This window comes from Theobroma cacao, chromosome 9 (genome assembly GCF_053813885.1).
Source record: "Theobroma cacao isolate CCN51 chromosome 9, ASM5381388v1, whole genome shotgun sequence".
Lineage (NCBI taxonomy): Eukaryota > Viridiplantae > Streptophyta > Magnoliopsida > Malvales > Malvaceae > Theobroma > Theobroma cacao.
In genome coordinates this window covers 2,343,999-2,358,920 of record NC_142647.1, presented here as the reverse complement: position 1 = coordinate 2,358,920, position 14,922 = coordinate 2,343,999, and the positions used below count along the sequence as shown (strand labels likewise).

Here is a 14,922-nt window from a genome sequence, read left to right as displayed (position 1 = left end):
TGTGACATCTTAATATTAAAACGAGCAAAGAGGAGGCCATGATCAACTTTTCAGAACAAAGAAGGAAACATGGAAAAGGGAGCATAAAGAGGGGGGCAACGATACTGATCAATCAATTAAGCATGAAGCAAATACAAAAAATGGGGTAACCAAAATCGAGGCCCCAGATACCATTTGGTGCAACATCCTTGTAACAGTATCATATCACTTAAAGGTTTCTCCATACTAAAAAGACTAAAAAAGAAAAAGGAGCTTCTTCTAATCTACTTTTGATCTATATATCCTATCTTCTGTTCAAATTTTCATACAAAAGACCAGTTGATGAACATGAAGCAGATACAGTGAGCATTTTCTTCATCATTTACCACTTTCCAAGCAACTGCTCTCTCATAGGAGACTGGCCTCCCCATGCTTGACAAGCAGATACCACCTTGAAGGCACATAAAACCCTGCTCCACCAGAAACCAGAACAGAGGGGAAACAATAATCAACTATATATCTCAAATGAACAGCTATCGATTTAAAGATAAAACTTTTGAGTCGGTGACAATTCTTTTCATCCATATAATCAAATCTAGCGCAAGCAAAGTGCAAGCTGACAATTAAAATAGTTCTTTTGCAGGTAACCAATCATGCAGAATGTCTCTTGCTTATAATTCAATTTCCCATTTAACATCCCATTCCAGTGCACCTTAGCTCTAGCTGGTAATTGTGGTTGAGACTGATATAAGCTAATGGACTCACATTAGCATAATTTCCAAATACAATAGGACCTTAATGTAAGAAGTGAATCACCACTTGTGTTATATCACATATGCATTGTAGTTGTAAGACTGAATAATAAGTTAATAACCAGATGTTTCCTCATGGTGATGAAGATTTCAGATTTTCTTCATCTTTTCTATTTATCTACATATTTTTTTTTGTGCCAATATGTCATTCATTTCAAAGAATATTATACCTGCTGCATTACTTGTGGGAACTCTGCAAACAGGGCCTTTCGTCCATTCTCATCAAAAATCTTTTCCAAACTTATGTCCTGAAGTGCTACCAAGGTTGTTTCAAGCATGTCAAGTCCTGCTTGATTGGCAAATGTAAAAACTGGCAGTGCCTGCATATATTACCAAGTAGGTTATACTTTATAATGCTAGGTGTTAGCAGTAAGATGAGGAGACAATAAAGAAACAGTAAAAGAGAAGGGTAAAGAAAGCTTTTACAGGAAAGCAAACTGGCATCAACAGTCTAATTAACAATTCTTTCCAGTCATTACTAAGTATTCTTTCTGCAATTATAGCTAAGTAAAAGCACATAAGCAGCTAGGAAGAGGATGAAAACTATAATGTGTTACCAAGAAGAACAATTTCCAGAATATCTTGGGACTCGTCCCGGGATGTGGCTTATAAAGCTAACATATAACTTGATTCCAAAGGACCATGATTCGCTTAGGAGAAAAAACAATCAAACTTTTATATAAATACCTTCAAAGAGCAGCACAGAACTGCATCTGTATGATGCCAAAGCATTTTTAGAATGGATTCACTTCCTTCATTTTTTAGCAGCTCTACCCCCAGATAGCACCTGTAAAAAGATCAACAATCAAGAAATATTGGTAAACATAAATACAAAATGGCATACTCATATTAACAACTAAAAATTAGGTCCAGAGTTCTGGGGAATGGGATAAAAATGAATAAAAAAGGACACACCTATAACTGTCACAAATCCAACGACCTAGTGTCTGTGCTTCAGGAGTACCAGGAGGTGTCCGAAAATCAGCAAGAGAGCCAAAGCGGGAGGGAGATAGTGCCAATGCTACCCTTTGAACAGAGGCAATAATACTACGGACATACTGTCGAGCCATGGTTGCCACATTTTCTTGAAGGTGGATCTCATACACAAATTGGAATGCTATTGTCATCACAGATTTTGTGCTCCCACAACGACCAGAATGATCACCAGTTGCTCTGTTTCCGGCAGCTCCAACTTCAAGAGTAGAGGCAAGGTCAAGTGTACGATTTGGACTAGAGGCATCCTACATTAGATTTAAATTCAATTAGCTTCAATAAAAATTAAAACAAAGCAAAAAAAGGCCAACGAAAGATATAATCTTATATAATATCATACATGATAAACACATACCATTCCAGAATCAAGGGGGATGATGCGGAAACCAGAAGGAATTATAGGTGCATCGTCAGAGAATGAGGCATCAATGGGAGCAAAGATGAGTTCAGCACAGGTGCCAACCGCATTCTCATCAACACCACTACAAAGCTGAGAGATTCATACAACAAGAAAAAGCATAAATCAACAATAAAAAACAATTGAAGAGTTTAATGAGCAAACTAAAGATTACATCAGTTTTTTTTTTTTTTTTTGGATTTTTAGGGGATGATTGGTGAAAGCTTAAGTACCTGCAATAGGAAGATATCACCAGGCATGATCATGTCGTCACGATAGTGGCCCATATTTTCAAGCTTGATGACCTCCATGAACTATAACAAAAGAGTGATAGCAATTTTTAGGATACTTTTTAATTGAAGCTTAGGACTATAATGTAAGTGCCAAAATTCACTATCATGTTACTTACCTCTTCATGCTCAATCGTGTGAGCCAGTGGAAGAATGACCTGACCCCCAAAACTTCCGCCTCGAGACACTGGCAAGCTACAGGGACCAGCTTTGACAGCAGCAGCAGAGTAAGCATCAATACCACTGTCTGCCCACTCTGATCGATGTTCTCGCAAGAATCTAAGAAGTATTGCTGGAGGCACATTCTACAAATAGAATGAAGCAGAGGTTTAAACAATATGAAACATGTTTGACAGGATTCATAGATGAAAAGCTGAATAATCTATAAGGTCAGTTCCGAGCACTGCAAGAGTTCTATGCTCAGTGCAGCTCACCCAACAAAGATCCAAGAGCCCAAGACTACATGATTATTTTTCATCTTTCTCAAACCACTATTTTTTTGGTAAACTTCAACTATGTCTGGTTATATTCAACTTTAAAAACCCAGTTTTGCTTTGTTTCATATCCCTACATCTTCTGCTGTGATTGACATACTTGCAACACAATTAGAAACTCACCTGCAATAACATGGATGCTTTGGCACATAGAACCGCATTGCCCATTGAAGGAAATCCATTACTATAGGAAAGGTTTATGCCCATCATCTTGCCAGGAGATGAGTTCACAAGGAGGGTAACATCATCAACACCATCACTTTCCAACATTGACCATCCTTCATCAGTAAATCCATTAACAGCCTCATTAAAGCCTCTGGAGAATAGAATGTGTCAGATTGCCACCTATCAAGAATCAATCTACTATTGCACAAACAATGTGAATTGAGAAGAGTTGGATGAACATACTTGCTCAATTTCTGACTAAGTGCACGAAGAGCTGCAGGTCTTCGCCCCCAACCAGTAACATTTGGCTGAGATATTTCTTGAGATATCTGCCTCAAATGACGCAAAGCCTGCACAATATACAAGTTAATGTCTTAGTTTAGTCACCTAAATCTTATTCAATTATTCTTGGCACAACATACTAGTTGTTTTCTTCAAATTTTTGCATTTTTCATGGCAAAGAAAAAAAATAAGGTTCTCTAAAAGCAGAAAGATATACTAACTCAAAGTTAAGATGAAAAGAATAGTTTTACCGCCATTGTTGTCTTCTGAGCAAGTAAAGTTGACGACTCATAAAGGGGGCGCAACACTTCAGGAACACTCCAAGGCTACATATAAGCAATTGGAACATTAAAACTGTTGCCCAATGCAGACAAAATGTCTATGTTTCACAATGGAAGCAAGGTGATTCACATACCTCCAAATCCATGTGATCAACTATGTGAATGATGGATCCACCCCCTTCACAAGGTCTAATCAGATAACCACTAGGAAGCATTTCTGCTCTCACAAAATTTGCTGCTGGCGGTATGCTTGGACCATTCTGAGTGTTGTTAAGTGATCTTTCACATACCTAAGAAGCATATCATGATAACAATCAGACAGCTGAAACTTTCTGACAACACTAAGGCAAACAAATTGCAAAAGCTGCGTAGTAAACATACCACAAGACTACCATCCTCCAAAACAGACGTGTAGCGCAGCAACCAGAAGTCACGAGCTGGTGCCAACGTTGTTGGCGCGTAAAGCTAGAAGAAGGCAACCAAATTTTGAAACTTTAACTATGAGAAATTGCACCATTAAAATTCCAGACTTTAGTGGCAAATTAAAAGGAAGAAAAATGGGAGCCTACCTGCATATAAAGCAGTTCAATGGTCCCACCATTTCCAGTGGACAACACGTTCATAACATCCACAGCTCGGCAATCACGGAACCATGAAGGCCGATCTTTAAGGATTTCAGCGACCTGCATGAGAAATAAAAAATCATCAGCTTATTCTTCACGAAATTTAAACCAAGTAATGCGCTCTCAGCAGAAAGCAAAAACGAACTTACTCTTGTAGGATCTAGTCCCACAAGGCCGCATGCACGTGCTGCCACTCCAGTGCAACCATGAGAAATAGCAACGATTCCAATGGAATCCGGACCAGGCTGCACAGATAAGAAAGTTATTAGTATGTAATTGTAAAAACGGAAGGTATTCAGGACTACTATTCATTAAAAAAAAAAGTCTCAAAGATGTTCTTTTGTTAATTAATTTAGCTTGTTGATATTGGATTATCATTTAATTAAAGTTCTGTTGTTCCATAAAAGGAAAAACAGGAAACTATTAAGAGTTTGATAATAAGACAAAGCCATGTCTGGATGACGTTTCATAAGGGAGTACTATATTGCAATTACCCCCCTTGGTTCTGCTTTTTCATCTTTACGGTTAACTGATTAATTATTAATAAGCAAGGGATTAAGTTTTCCAGGAGAGATCTTTTGAAACTAATGGGTTGTCATGAATTTATAGGAATTGATTAAAAATTAGAAAATAGTAATGAGAAAGAGGGAAATATTATCCAATAGAGAAGGTGGGATAGTGGGGTTGTCCAAGATATTGACATAACACATATATGGTATTTGATGTTGCCAGGAAGATTAGCAAGATTTTGTACTTTATATTAGATATTCTCGAAAATGACAAGGACTAATGGAGTATAGTTTAATAGGAGCAGCAAAGAATAAAAGAATAATGACAGTAGAGAGAGAGAGAGAGAGAGAGAAGTAACCTTCATCCCAGGCATTTGGACCCACTCCACAGCAGTTCCAGTGGCCTTTGAAAGAAACTCTGTTAAAGTTTCCTCTGCAATGGACAAAAGTCTAGAAAGAATACAAAAGCACAAGGCGCATAAGCATATACAGCAAAAACCAATGGTTTAATTTTATAGAGAAACGAGGAATGAGAAAGGGACACAACAATGGGAGTGAAACAGCGAAAAATTCCCACTAACCCTGCAGGGCTGGCATCCCTTGGAGGATGCTGAGGAGTCAAATGGTGTTGACCACTCGTCACCACTGATTCGCAGCTTGTATCTGTGGTGGCTAGGGTCGCCTGCAACAACAATCAAACATTAAAAACTCCAATTTCGATAATAACACTACTTATTCAAAGCAAATCAAATATTTGACGTTGTTTCCTTTTAGACTTGAGCTATTTCAAGTACAAGGAACGGGTTCAAATTATGTTAAGGGTTGTTGTCTTATGCATTGAGGACAAAGGCTGATCAGTTTAACTTAACACAAGCTTATTAATTAGAAACTACAAAAGAAGGAAATTTTAATGTCTAAAGAATTACGATGAGCTTAATAATTTAATTTGTAGATTAATCTCTTCTACATCAAAGGGAAGATCAAGGACTTACATTTTGAGTCTGTTGGCGGAAATAGCTGTTTTCATAAACTAGCTGTGAGACTTGTTTCTGTAACCTATCATTCTCCTCCATTAACAGTTTATTCATAGCTGTCAACTTCCTGTTCACAGCTTGGAGGCGTGACGCCTCTTTCCGTTGTTTTTCTCTACATCTGTGACGAAGAAACAAATTCAAAAAATCCCAAAGTTACTACACCGCTATATTTAATAAAACCAGTAAAACTTAGTAGACGTATGCAGATATCGCTGGCCGCACTATATGTTTGAAAGATGAAAATATCAAAAGTTTCGACACAATTTAGTATGAAGGTAGGTTACTTACCTACGATTTTGGAACCAAACTTTGATCTGTTTGGGCTCGATGTTGGCGAGAATGGGGCACTCACGAATGAGCTGTTGGCGACGCATGGAGCTGGGCTTAGGACATTCATGGTAGAGGCGTTCTAAAGCGTCGACTTGCTCGGGCGTGTACCTCACATACTTGCCATTATCCATTGCTATCTTGTTCCCCTCTTTGCAGGATGAGGTCACCGCCATCATCACTTCTATCCCATCGAAACAACAACAACTTTTTAGAAACAAACAAAACAAAAAACGAATGATTCATTTCAAAAGCACGTAAAAACATGGTAGTAAAAAGAAGTAATGAAGATTGCTTACCGTTCTCTTCGGGAACTTTGGGACACGAACGGATCACCGGCGAGACCTCAAAAATCCATTCCAAATTCTCCAAGAACAAAAAAAAAAAAAAAGTCGTCTCCTTCTCTAGCAAACTCTGAATTTGCTTTGGGTTTTTAGCTTTTGTGTTTTCGCTGGGGGCGCACACTCTAGAAATGAATGAAGAGCTTCATTTGGCGAAACCTTCGGAACATGTTCAAAAACAGCTGTTGTTGCTGTTGATGATGAACACTCAAACAAGGAAAGAAGGACGAAAGAGAAGGTTTCTATTTCTCTCTCTCTCTCTCTCTCTCTGGGTGTGGTGTTATATTATGAAAGATGGTTGTTTAAGGAAAAGAAAAAAAGACAGACAAGCAGGGAGAGAGAGAAAGGAAGATTGATTTGATATTGGGATTTGGTTGCGAAAGGGGTGATGATGGGGTGGCGTTAAAAGGAAGGAGAGACCCCTTAATACCAGACAGAATATCAGACTTTGTTTTGTTTTCACATCATAATCTTACTTCTCCCCCTCTCCCTCCTCTCTTTTTTACTTTTGTAGCTTTGGCTTTGGTTTTTCCTGTTCCTTCTGCTGCGATAAGCATAAGCTGCTTTCTTTTCTTGCACTCTCCTATGCTGTCTTTGGTTTTCCTTTCCCTCTTTCAAACTTAAAAAAGCCCTCTCTTTCTCTCTCTCTCTCTCTCTCTGCATTAGAGGATGGACTTTATAGAATCCACACTCTCAGTTTCAGCGCGTGCTCTTCCCAATCTTCTTCTAAGACGGAACTGCCCTCCATCTTACCCTAATGCCATTCTTTTTTTACATCAAGTTTTACTTCAATGAAGGAATTAATTCAAACCAAATGCAATAACCATACACACTCTCCCATGCTCATAAATTAAACAACTGGTCGGCCCAAAATTTTCTTAATTTTTGAGATTATAATATCATTTCTTATACATATAAAACGAGAATATTCAAATCTAAATTTTTAATATCCAATTCATTAAGATTATAAGTAATAAGTGAAGATTTTGAAAAAAAAAAAAACATAGAGGAAAAGAAAAAAGAAGGATTGCATGGGGTGTGAGTAAAGAGGACAAAAATTATGAAGGTGTTTGCATGCGGCCTCCATTTCTGATAACATATCACCACCTTTCCTCTCTCATCATCATCATTTTAACTCCCTTACTTTGTGACATAATCAAATATATGCCTCAATCTTTTTCCTTGGATGCTAGCCAAAAGATTGCCCCCAACCTTGTTTTCAACGCTATAATTTATAGCCATATTTCATTCATCATTAATTCCCCTAGCTACTACTGGTATGCAATTATATTAGGTACCCAAAAATAAACAAGGAAAAATATAACTACTAAAAGGGTAAAATGAATGTAGTAAAATGTTTAGGCTTGGAATTCTTTCTTTCCCAAGCTTCCAACCAAGTGGCTAGTACGAGGAAAGGGCTTGGTCAAACAATAGGACAAGGAGAAATTAAGAATTCAATATAGTTTCTGTATTTCTTATTGATATGAATATGTATGTTGCTGGTCAAAAACCCCCATCAGCACCTTAAGGAATGGAATTGTATCCCGATTTGACGTGATTAATGACTTTTTTTTATGTTTGAATGTAGAAAGAACAAGTCTATTTTATTGGCTTTCAATGGCGTACCGACTCCGACTACAAGGTAAATGTGAAGTATACTTTGTTTTTTTTTTTTCTTCTTTCTTTGTCATTTCCATAGTTTCAAAAGTTTTTGTTATGTTGTTCTTTATACATTACTTACATTAATATTTGAAATAAATTAAAATCCCATCATTCAAACTTTACATTTGATATGTTAAATAGTAAAATTTTAAATCAAAATTATTATTTTATATATCAAATAATGAATATACCTTAAATTAAGAAACGATAAATCTTGATCAGTAAAAGTGAAATTATACCTAAGCAACAAAAAAAAAAGGATAGAATCGTAGACCAAATGTTTCCAATCAAACAAAAAAAGTTGGTATACTTTGCCAAGTCTCATTATAACACATCTTGAGAGCTAATCACTTAAAGACTTGGCAAGGGAATACACCTTTTTCTGTGGAACTGTCTCTCTCAAAAGAGTAAACGAGTCAATGCCACTCAAGAAAAGAGGATTTTGCCTAAGTCAATGAAAGGTCATCTCAACAATCACCATTTCAAAACTCCCCCTTATCCTTCCGCGTCTCCCCTCAAACATGAGTTATACAGCAAACCAAAGAAAAATCTAAACCTTAATTTGCTGTCACTTAAGCAATTGGTTTAAAAACCAAGCAATGGCAGACCAACCTAAGTGGTGTTTGATTTTTCGACCACCCCGCATACTTACTTAGACTTTAATCCTCTATCAAAGATAGATTAAATTACGCGTCTTTATTTTTAAAATTTTTTTGATTAATTTAATTAATCCTAAATTTTTTTATAGGTTTGTTAGTATTAGTCCTAAAAGCCTTAATGCGCCCCATTAGTGTTGTACCAAGTCTTTTTAATCTAAGGTGGAATAGGACATGGATGGCTTAACACAAAAGGTTATTTCGTGTTGTTTAGTGGTGAGTTATTTAATTGTTTAACCCATTTTGTTACAATATGTCAACGGCTGTTAAAAAAAGCAAAAAGGGGGAAGGGGAGGGGGGGCTAGTAAAAGTTCTAACAGACCCCGCCACTCGCGCTTGTTCCATAGAAAACGGTGCCACTAAGAAGATTGCGCTCAAATTTTTAAATGCTTTTTTTTTATTTTGAAATTTTGGAGCAACGAATGGGAATTCGACAGGTGTGCCACGAGTGATTGTAACGTGAGGTTGACGCCAGCTGACTATATCCGGGGCTGTGGTCCACACTTGGGGGACCCATCGTGTGTGTGGCCCCCGCACGCGTGAAGGACTCTCCCCCTTCGCTTTACAACGTGCTCCTTACCAGCCACCCAGGTGTACCATATTTTTTTTTTCTTTGCCTTTTTTTCACAACTTATTTAACCCCTTTTTTTCACCTTAAAAATATCATATGGCTTTGCCTCACGCGCTGCGAAACGAGAGCAATCCACGCTCTTGCATTGACTTTGTTGATGTTTTCACCTCAGTTTATTATCTTTCTAAAAATAGAGTTCAACTTTTAAGTAAAGAATTACAGATCCAACTTTTTAACTTTTTAAACTCCAATTTAAATAGTGTTGTATAAAGATCAAACATTAATATACATGCCATATATAGTATATAAATTTAACAAACATAAAATCTCAATTGGAAATGTGACAAATTCAACATAATTATAAAAAAGTTAATGATTAAACAGATAAGTTTATGCAAATCGATATTCAATGTCTACAAAAACTTGATATTAATATTTAGGTAATAGACGTCATATAATTTTTGTTTTTATTTGAAATTTATCAACAAAATAACTTTAAATTTTGAAAAAAAAATCATAGTACATATTTTAGAAAATATTTTTAATATGTGTTTTTTTAAAAAATTATTGAATTCAAAATATTATAGATTTGTAGCGTAACTTGTAAGAATAAAGATCATTTATCTTATGCCAATTTGTATATTGAAGTTTAATCTATTTAAGTAGTACTAACATATATCAAACTTAAATAATCATATGTATATATCTAATCTAAAATCAATCATTTTCCTCGTTAATTAAGCCAAACATTTTGAACTACTAATCAAGCTTTTTGTGCCCCCCCCACCCCAAGGCGTTAAATCACTTGTTTGGGGTAATTTTTGTTTTTTCCCCACAAGTGTAAAAAAAAAAAAAGGGGACCACTAAGCTGTATGTGCACAAGGAGAGGAGCATGGCTGAGTGGGCGGAGGAACGGGGACCACTAAAAACAGTACGCGTGTCGCCATCTTTCGGCGTGTCAGAGTTGGGCGCCTAAAAAACGAGGCATTCTCTCTCTATCGCCGGTTAGGGAAGCGTGACTTTGTGTTTCGTCAACGTAACGGACTTTGTTCACACACTTCCCTTCCCTTCTTCTTCTTTACTGTGACACCACCTCCCCATGTCTCCCTGCCCCCTGCCCTCCACCGTCTTCAAAATCTGTAACAAAGATTACAAAGAGTTACCCCCCAAATAAAATAAAACGTGACCCAGCTTAACAATGGAATGAAATGTGTCTATCTCATAAAAATAGTAAGATTTGAATTTGATAACTTTATGATTTATAATTTATAAATGATATTGTAATTAATAATGAGTATTACGTATTAATATAGGTATGTTGATAAAATAAGTGAGAAGTGAAGAAGAGGAAGCGTGTAATTAAAGTATGAGTAGATTGATAGTCCGATGCATATTGTTAATAAGAATTGATAGAGCAATGTTTTGGGTGAATAAAAAAAATGGGATTTAGAGGATGTTGGAAATCATGTGAGTCACGCACCCAAGCAGGTGGCAGCAAAATTTAGATGATTTTTTAATTTGATCTTTTGCTATTTCCATATGGGAGTAGTGTACTTAGAAGCAGCTCAGGAGTAGTATAATAAGCTTAAAACTTTGAGAAGAAGCAAAGCCCGGGGCAGAAGGGAAGGGCACGCCACGCCAAGCACAGGTAAAAATGGGGGAGGTGGGGAGGGGAGTGAGAAAAAGTGAGAGCCGAGTGGGACGGCCTGAGCGTGGGCCGACAAGGAAATGGAGGGGCCCACACAGCGGCGCGGAAATAGAGGATTTGGCCCACTCCTGGCCCAGCTGGTTGATAATGATTTGGTACTGCCATTACCTCTCTTTCATGTTTTTTTTTTTTTTAATTTTTACTATTTTTTACTCTCTTTTCTTTTTTCCATTGAAAAAGGAGAATATTCGGCGGCGGCACTTTGCGAGATGCAAATCTCCTTATTTATTTATTTATTAACTGTACCCAAGCTAGTGGGCCCAATCTGTGATTAGTGAAGTGAATTAACGCGCTAATCCGATGATTAGTGTGTACTTATACTATCAGCCTCAAACCAAAAATGTAAGAGCAAGGGCAACTGCAAAAACGATTGAAATGAGGAATCTAATATGGGCCGTGATGCTCACTTTAGAACCCATGAATAGGCCTAGAAGCCCCAGAAGTTGACATGAGTTGCTTGAATTTCTTCAGGGCCAAAAAGTTAAACATGGATGAAGAATTATCGTCAGTCCATGTAGCGGCTAATGTTAGAATTGGGGCTTCAATTTCTTCAGGGCTTATCCATTTAAAAAGAAAATGAGAAAAGAATTGCTGGAACACAGAACATTCAGCATGAAGCACGTTTTCACAGGCTTATTCCAAAGACCGAAACATGTTTTCACATTCCACTCTTGACGTTTACACTTAAAGAATGCCAATAACAAAATCCACCAATCAATTACATGAGAGGAAAAGTGGAACAAACAGGAATGTTGACCTCCATTTGGTAGTTATACAGGAAGCTCGGTTGATTCTCTACTCCCTATGTGGCTGCAATAGTTCCTGGTGCTCTTTAGCTGTAAGACCATCTCTAATCATTCAAAAAGTAGGAATCACAAGTTCAAGTCTGCAAATGATACGTGTAGCCTACATGAATCAGCTATTTTCCGTTTACATATTCAAGAAGATGCCGATCAAGCTCAAAATGGCGAGAAAGAAGCCTCTGCAACACAAATAAATCCAAATATGAACGATGCAATCAAAATCAAGATACCTTGATAAGAAACATAAGTGCAGAATAAACTGGGCCAACTGTAGCCATATGTTGGAATTTTCATATTTCATTCATTTATTCACGCATCTACCACTTGCAATAGAAAATCCAGCCAATATCTTTGGACCTTGTAACTAAGTATAGATAAAGAAGATTACCTTAGTTATAGGAGGAGTAGGCCTTGCTTCAAAATTAAACTCAGGAAAGCGTGTGACCTCCGTAGCATTCTCAAATAATATATATGTAGGAAGCTGTCCCATGCTCCCTGCAAGTACAAGATTACCACATAAATCCCTTAACCAAAAAAAATATTCAAAAATTAGTGACAATGGATCTAGAACTTAATTGGGTACTCTTCATAACTAATATAACTCACCACCAGGAGATATTCCAAATTTTTCTGCAGCATTTGGAAAAAGTCCAAGATCAACTATTCCAAATGATAGATTTTTGTTTGAATATCTGCCCAAAAGAAGCATCAAATACTAATAAGAACTTAAAAACAGCAATAACCAAGTAGAATCAATGATTTTGAAAACTAACATACGTGATTGACAGCTCAGGAAAGCACCGACTTGCACGTCTGCAACCAGATGAAAATGAAGCACGGAATTCTACCTGCCCGAAGCATGCATGGTTGTCACCCACCAAAAAAATGAAGTTTCAAGTTCATTAAATAAAATAACATTGGAAAATTGAGATGAGTATCCATATTTGGACCCTCAAAGGAAGTTCAGTCTACAAACTGACTTCTCTAAGCAGAACTTCCTTGTGTAAACAACTTCTTTAAGCATAAAAGATCAATACCAGTGCAATCTCTGTCTTCATATATAATACCAACATTCCCTTTATATTGTGCAAGAATATTATTAAATGAGTAACATAGATGATATCACTTCGATTCAATTTAAATGCTGGCTTGCAGCCAGTAAAGAAATAATCACAACTACAATTTACATGCTCTTAAATATTAAGAATCTAAGAAAAATTGCAAACCAACCAGCCAAAATCTTGACGTGTTCCCTTCAGTTAGCAAGGCTTCCAATTGCAATGGCGTTAATTTACTAGCAGTACCTAGAAAATTCAATTAGGAACAAGAGAAAAAAGCATTCCTATTAAAAAAAACAATGCAAGTCACTCTTCTAATTATAAGGAAAGCCAAACCGAAATTCTTTAGATACCTAGTTCTTGGTAAGGAGGTTGCTGTGTTAAAACATATATCACTGTAAGAAAAGAAAAACAACACACGATCACCATAAAGCTGCATTTACATCAGAATCATAAAAAGTTCTAACATTTTCTGCATATATCAAAGTATTTAAAATTGCCATTGCAGGATAAGCAACAATAAAAGTAAAAATAATACCTGAAAACACCACTATGTACCACAAAGTCAAGTGGTAGTCCATTATTAGAGTAAGGGCAACAAGAAAAATCTGGAAAGAAAGGAAAAATATAGTTGCAAACCATATATAATTAAAATGACACGTAAATATGAAAATGAAATAGGTAAGCTAACCTTTCCAAAAAACAATGTATCAGCAACAAAAGCCTCCCATGTTTCTCCTCTTACCATCTGTTTGCAAAGCAGAGAAAAACGAACAGTACATTACTTTAATGCAAGTTTTTGGGTTTTTTATAAAGTAAAGTAAAGTGAGCTCCTCCGATTACCTTGTATGCAATCAGCATAAAAAATGCCAGAATAGCTTGAATTTCCTACACAAAAAATGTCAATTTGTGAAGGTTCAGAAAAACAAAAGGTTTTGCTTGCAGGAAGAAGAGTAAGGGGAGAAAGATTAATTACCCGATAAAAGAGAAGCTGAGTGATGTGAGCAGAAAGGGCGCGAGAAGCAGAGCTACGAACGATGAAATAAGAGAAGAAAGCGAGGAAATGGGTGAGATAATACGGCTCTCCTACCATTTGATTCAACCACTCCTTTGGGTTGCTTTGTTTCTTCTCCATTCTGTTTTTTTTTCTGCTCTCGCTTTTTCTTGGGGGTGGATCTGGTTTGGGTTTAAGGGTTTCACCGGTCAATTAAATCTGCTTCCACCATTTTTGTTTCGATTTACAGTTTGAATGAAAATTTGTTTCCTCCATCGCCGTGTGCCAATTTCACGTTAAGGATCTTCAGACCCGAATAACTAACCGGAAAAGAGTCGGACTCGGACCCTTTGATCTTCCATGGGCCCCATTTCAAAGATTGGTTTCAATCCTTGGGCTAAACATTTGTAAACACAGAGAAATGGGCTTTTTAAAGTCATAACAGGCTTGAGGCTCTTGGGTCTAAATTTTTTTCACGATGACTAATGAAATTGATTGCGATATTTACATCATGTGCTAGGGCTTGACATAAGTTGTTCCCAATTTAGATATAAATACTTATTTTATATTTATTTTTAACTAATAATTTTATATAAAATACATATAATTTTAAATTGTAAAATAATTATTCATAAATAATTAAATTTTTATTTAAGGTTACACAAATTTTAAATGTTAACAAAAATTAAGCTTTCATTAAACTCAATGCCAACAAACCTATTTTAATCACGCAACATGACTTGACACACTAATCTGGTTACAAAACGATTTTTATAATCATGAAATAGATGATGCGATCAAATAAGTAAAAGCTTTTGACAACGTCAACTCACCAAGTTATATACCGTGCGAACGATAATGGTCAACTAATATTAAACTTAATGACGATTAAATTTTTTTTAGAATTAAGAGTTTATTTAGACATAAATCAAAATTTAAGAAA

At 36.4% G+C, this 14,922-nt stretch overlaps 2 protein-coding genes across 2 annotated transcripts; both read right to left on the bottom strand.

Annotated features, from left to right (window-relative positions):
- Positions 1-132: 132 nt before the first annotated feature.
- On the bottom strand, positions 133-7,133 carry HB-8 (homeobox-leucine zipper protein ATHB-8). Its single transcript, XM_018128333.2, has 19 exons — positions 6,486-7,133; positions 6,148-6,370; positions 5,818-5,977; positions 5,407-5,507; positions 5,185-5,275; positions 4,466-4,561; positions 4,263-4,376; positions 4,075-4,158; positions 3,828-3,983; positions 3,664-3,738; positions 3,374-3,480; positions 3,089-3,281; positions 2,591-2,776; positions 2,415-2,495; positions 2,140-2,274; positions 1,707-2,032; positions 1,479-1,578; positions 962-1,111; positions 133-449 (listed from the first exon to the last, which is right to left on the bottom strand). The coding sequence occupies exons 2-19, from the start codon at positions 6,363-6,365 to the stop codon at positions 303-305; spliced, it is 2,520 nt and encodes an 839-aa protein (XP_017983822.2). The 5' UTR covers positions 6,366-6,370; positions 6,486-7,133; the 3' UTR covers positions 133-302.
- A 4,597-nt stretch (positions 7,134-11,730) lies between these two features.
- On the bottom strand, positions 11,731-14,306 carry LOC18587986 (Thioredoxin superfamily protein). The gene is made up of 10 exons (XM_007012088.3): positions 13,962-14,306; positions 13,829-13,873; positions 13,677-13,733; positions 13,524-13,593; positions 13,339-13,380; positions 13,158-13,231; positions 12,705-12,775; positions 12,534-12,619; positions 12,316-12,422; positions 11,731-12,106 (listed from the first exon to the last, which is right to left on the bottom strand). Exons 1-10 carry the CDS (start codon positions 14,118-14,120, stop codon positions 12,044-12,046), a joined length of 774 nt encoding a protein of 257 aa, XP_007012150.2. The 5' UTR covers positions 14,121-14,306; the 3' UTR covers positions 11,731-12,043.
- Between the last annotated feature and the right edge of the window lie 616 nt (positions 14,307-14,922).

Excerpts from the sequence above, each read along its gene's own strand:
- HB-8 (XM_018128333.2), bottom strand. The coding sequence starts at position 6,365 with ATGATGGCGGTGACCTCATCCTGCAAAGAGGGGAACAAGATAGCAATG. Across the intron at positions 3,481-3,663 it reads CTCAGAAGACAACAATGGCG|GCTTTGCGTCATTTGAGGCA; the intron begins GTAAAACTATTC and ends TATATTGTGCAG. Across the intron at positions 2,275-2,414 it reads GTGATATCTTCCTATTGCAG|CTTTGTAGTGGTGTTGATGA; the intron begins GTACTTAAGCTT and ends TGAATCTCTCAG.
- LOC18587986 (XM_007012088.3), bottom strand. The coding sequence starts at position 14,120 with ATGGAGAAGAAACAAAGCAACCCAAAGGAGTGGTTGAATCAAATGGTA. Across the intron at positions 12,776-13,157 it reads ACACGTCAAGATTTTGGCTG|GTAGAATTCCGTGCTTCATT; the intron begins GTTGGTTTGCAA and ends TGCTTCGGGCAG. Across the intron at positions 12,423-12,533 it reads ATTTGGAATATCTCCTGGTG|GGAGCATGGGACAGCTTCCT; the intron begins GTGAGTTATATT and ends TTGTACTTGCAG.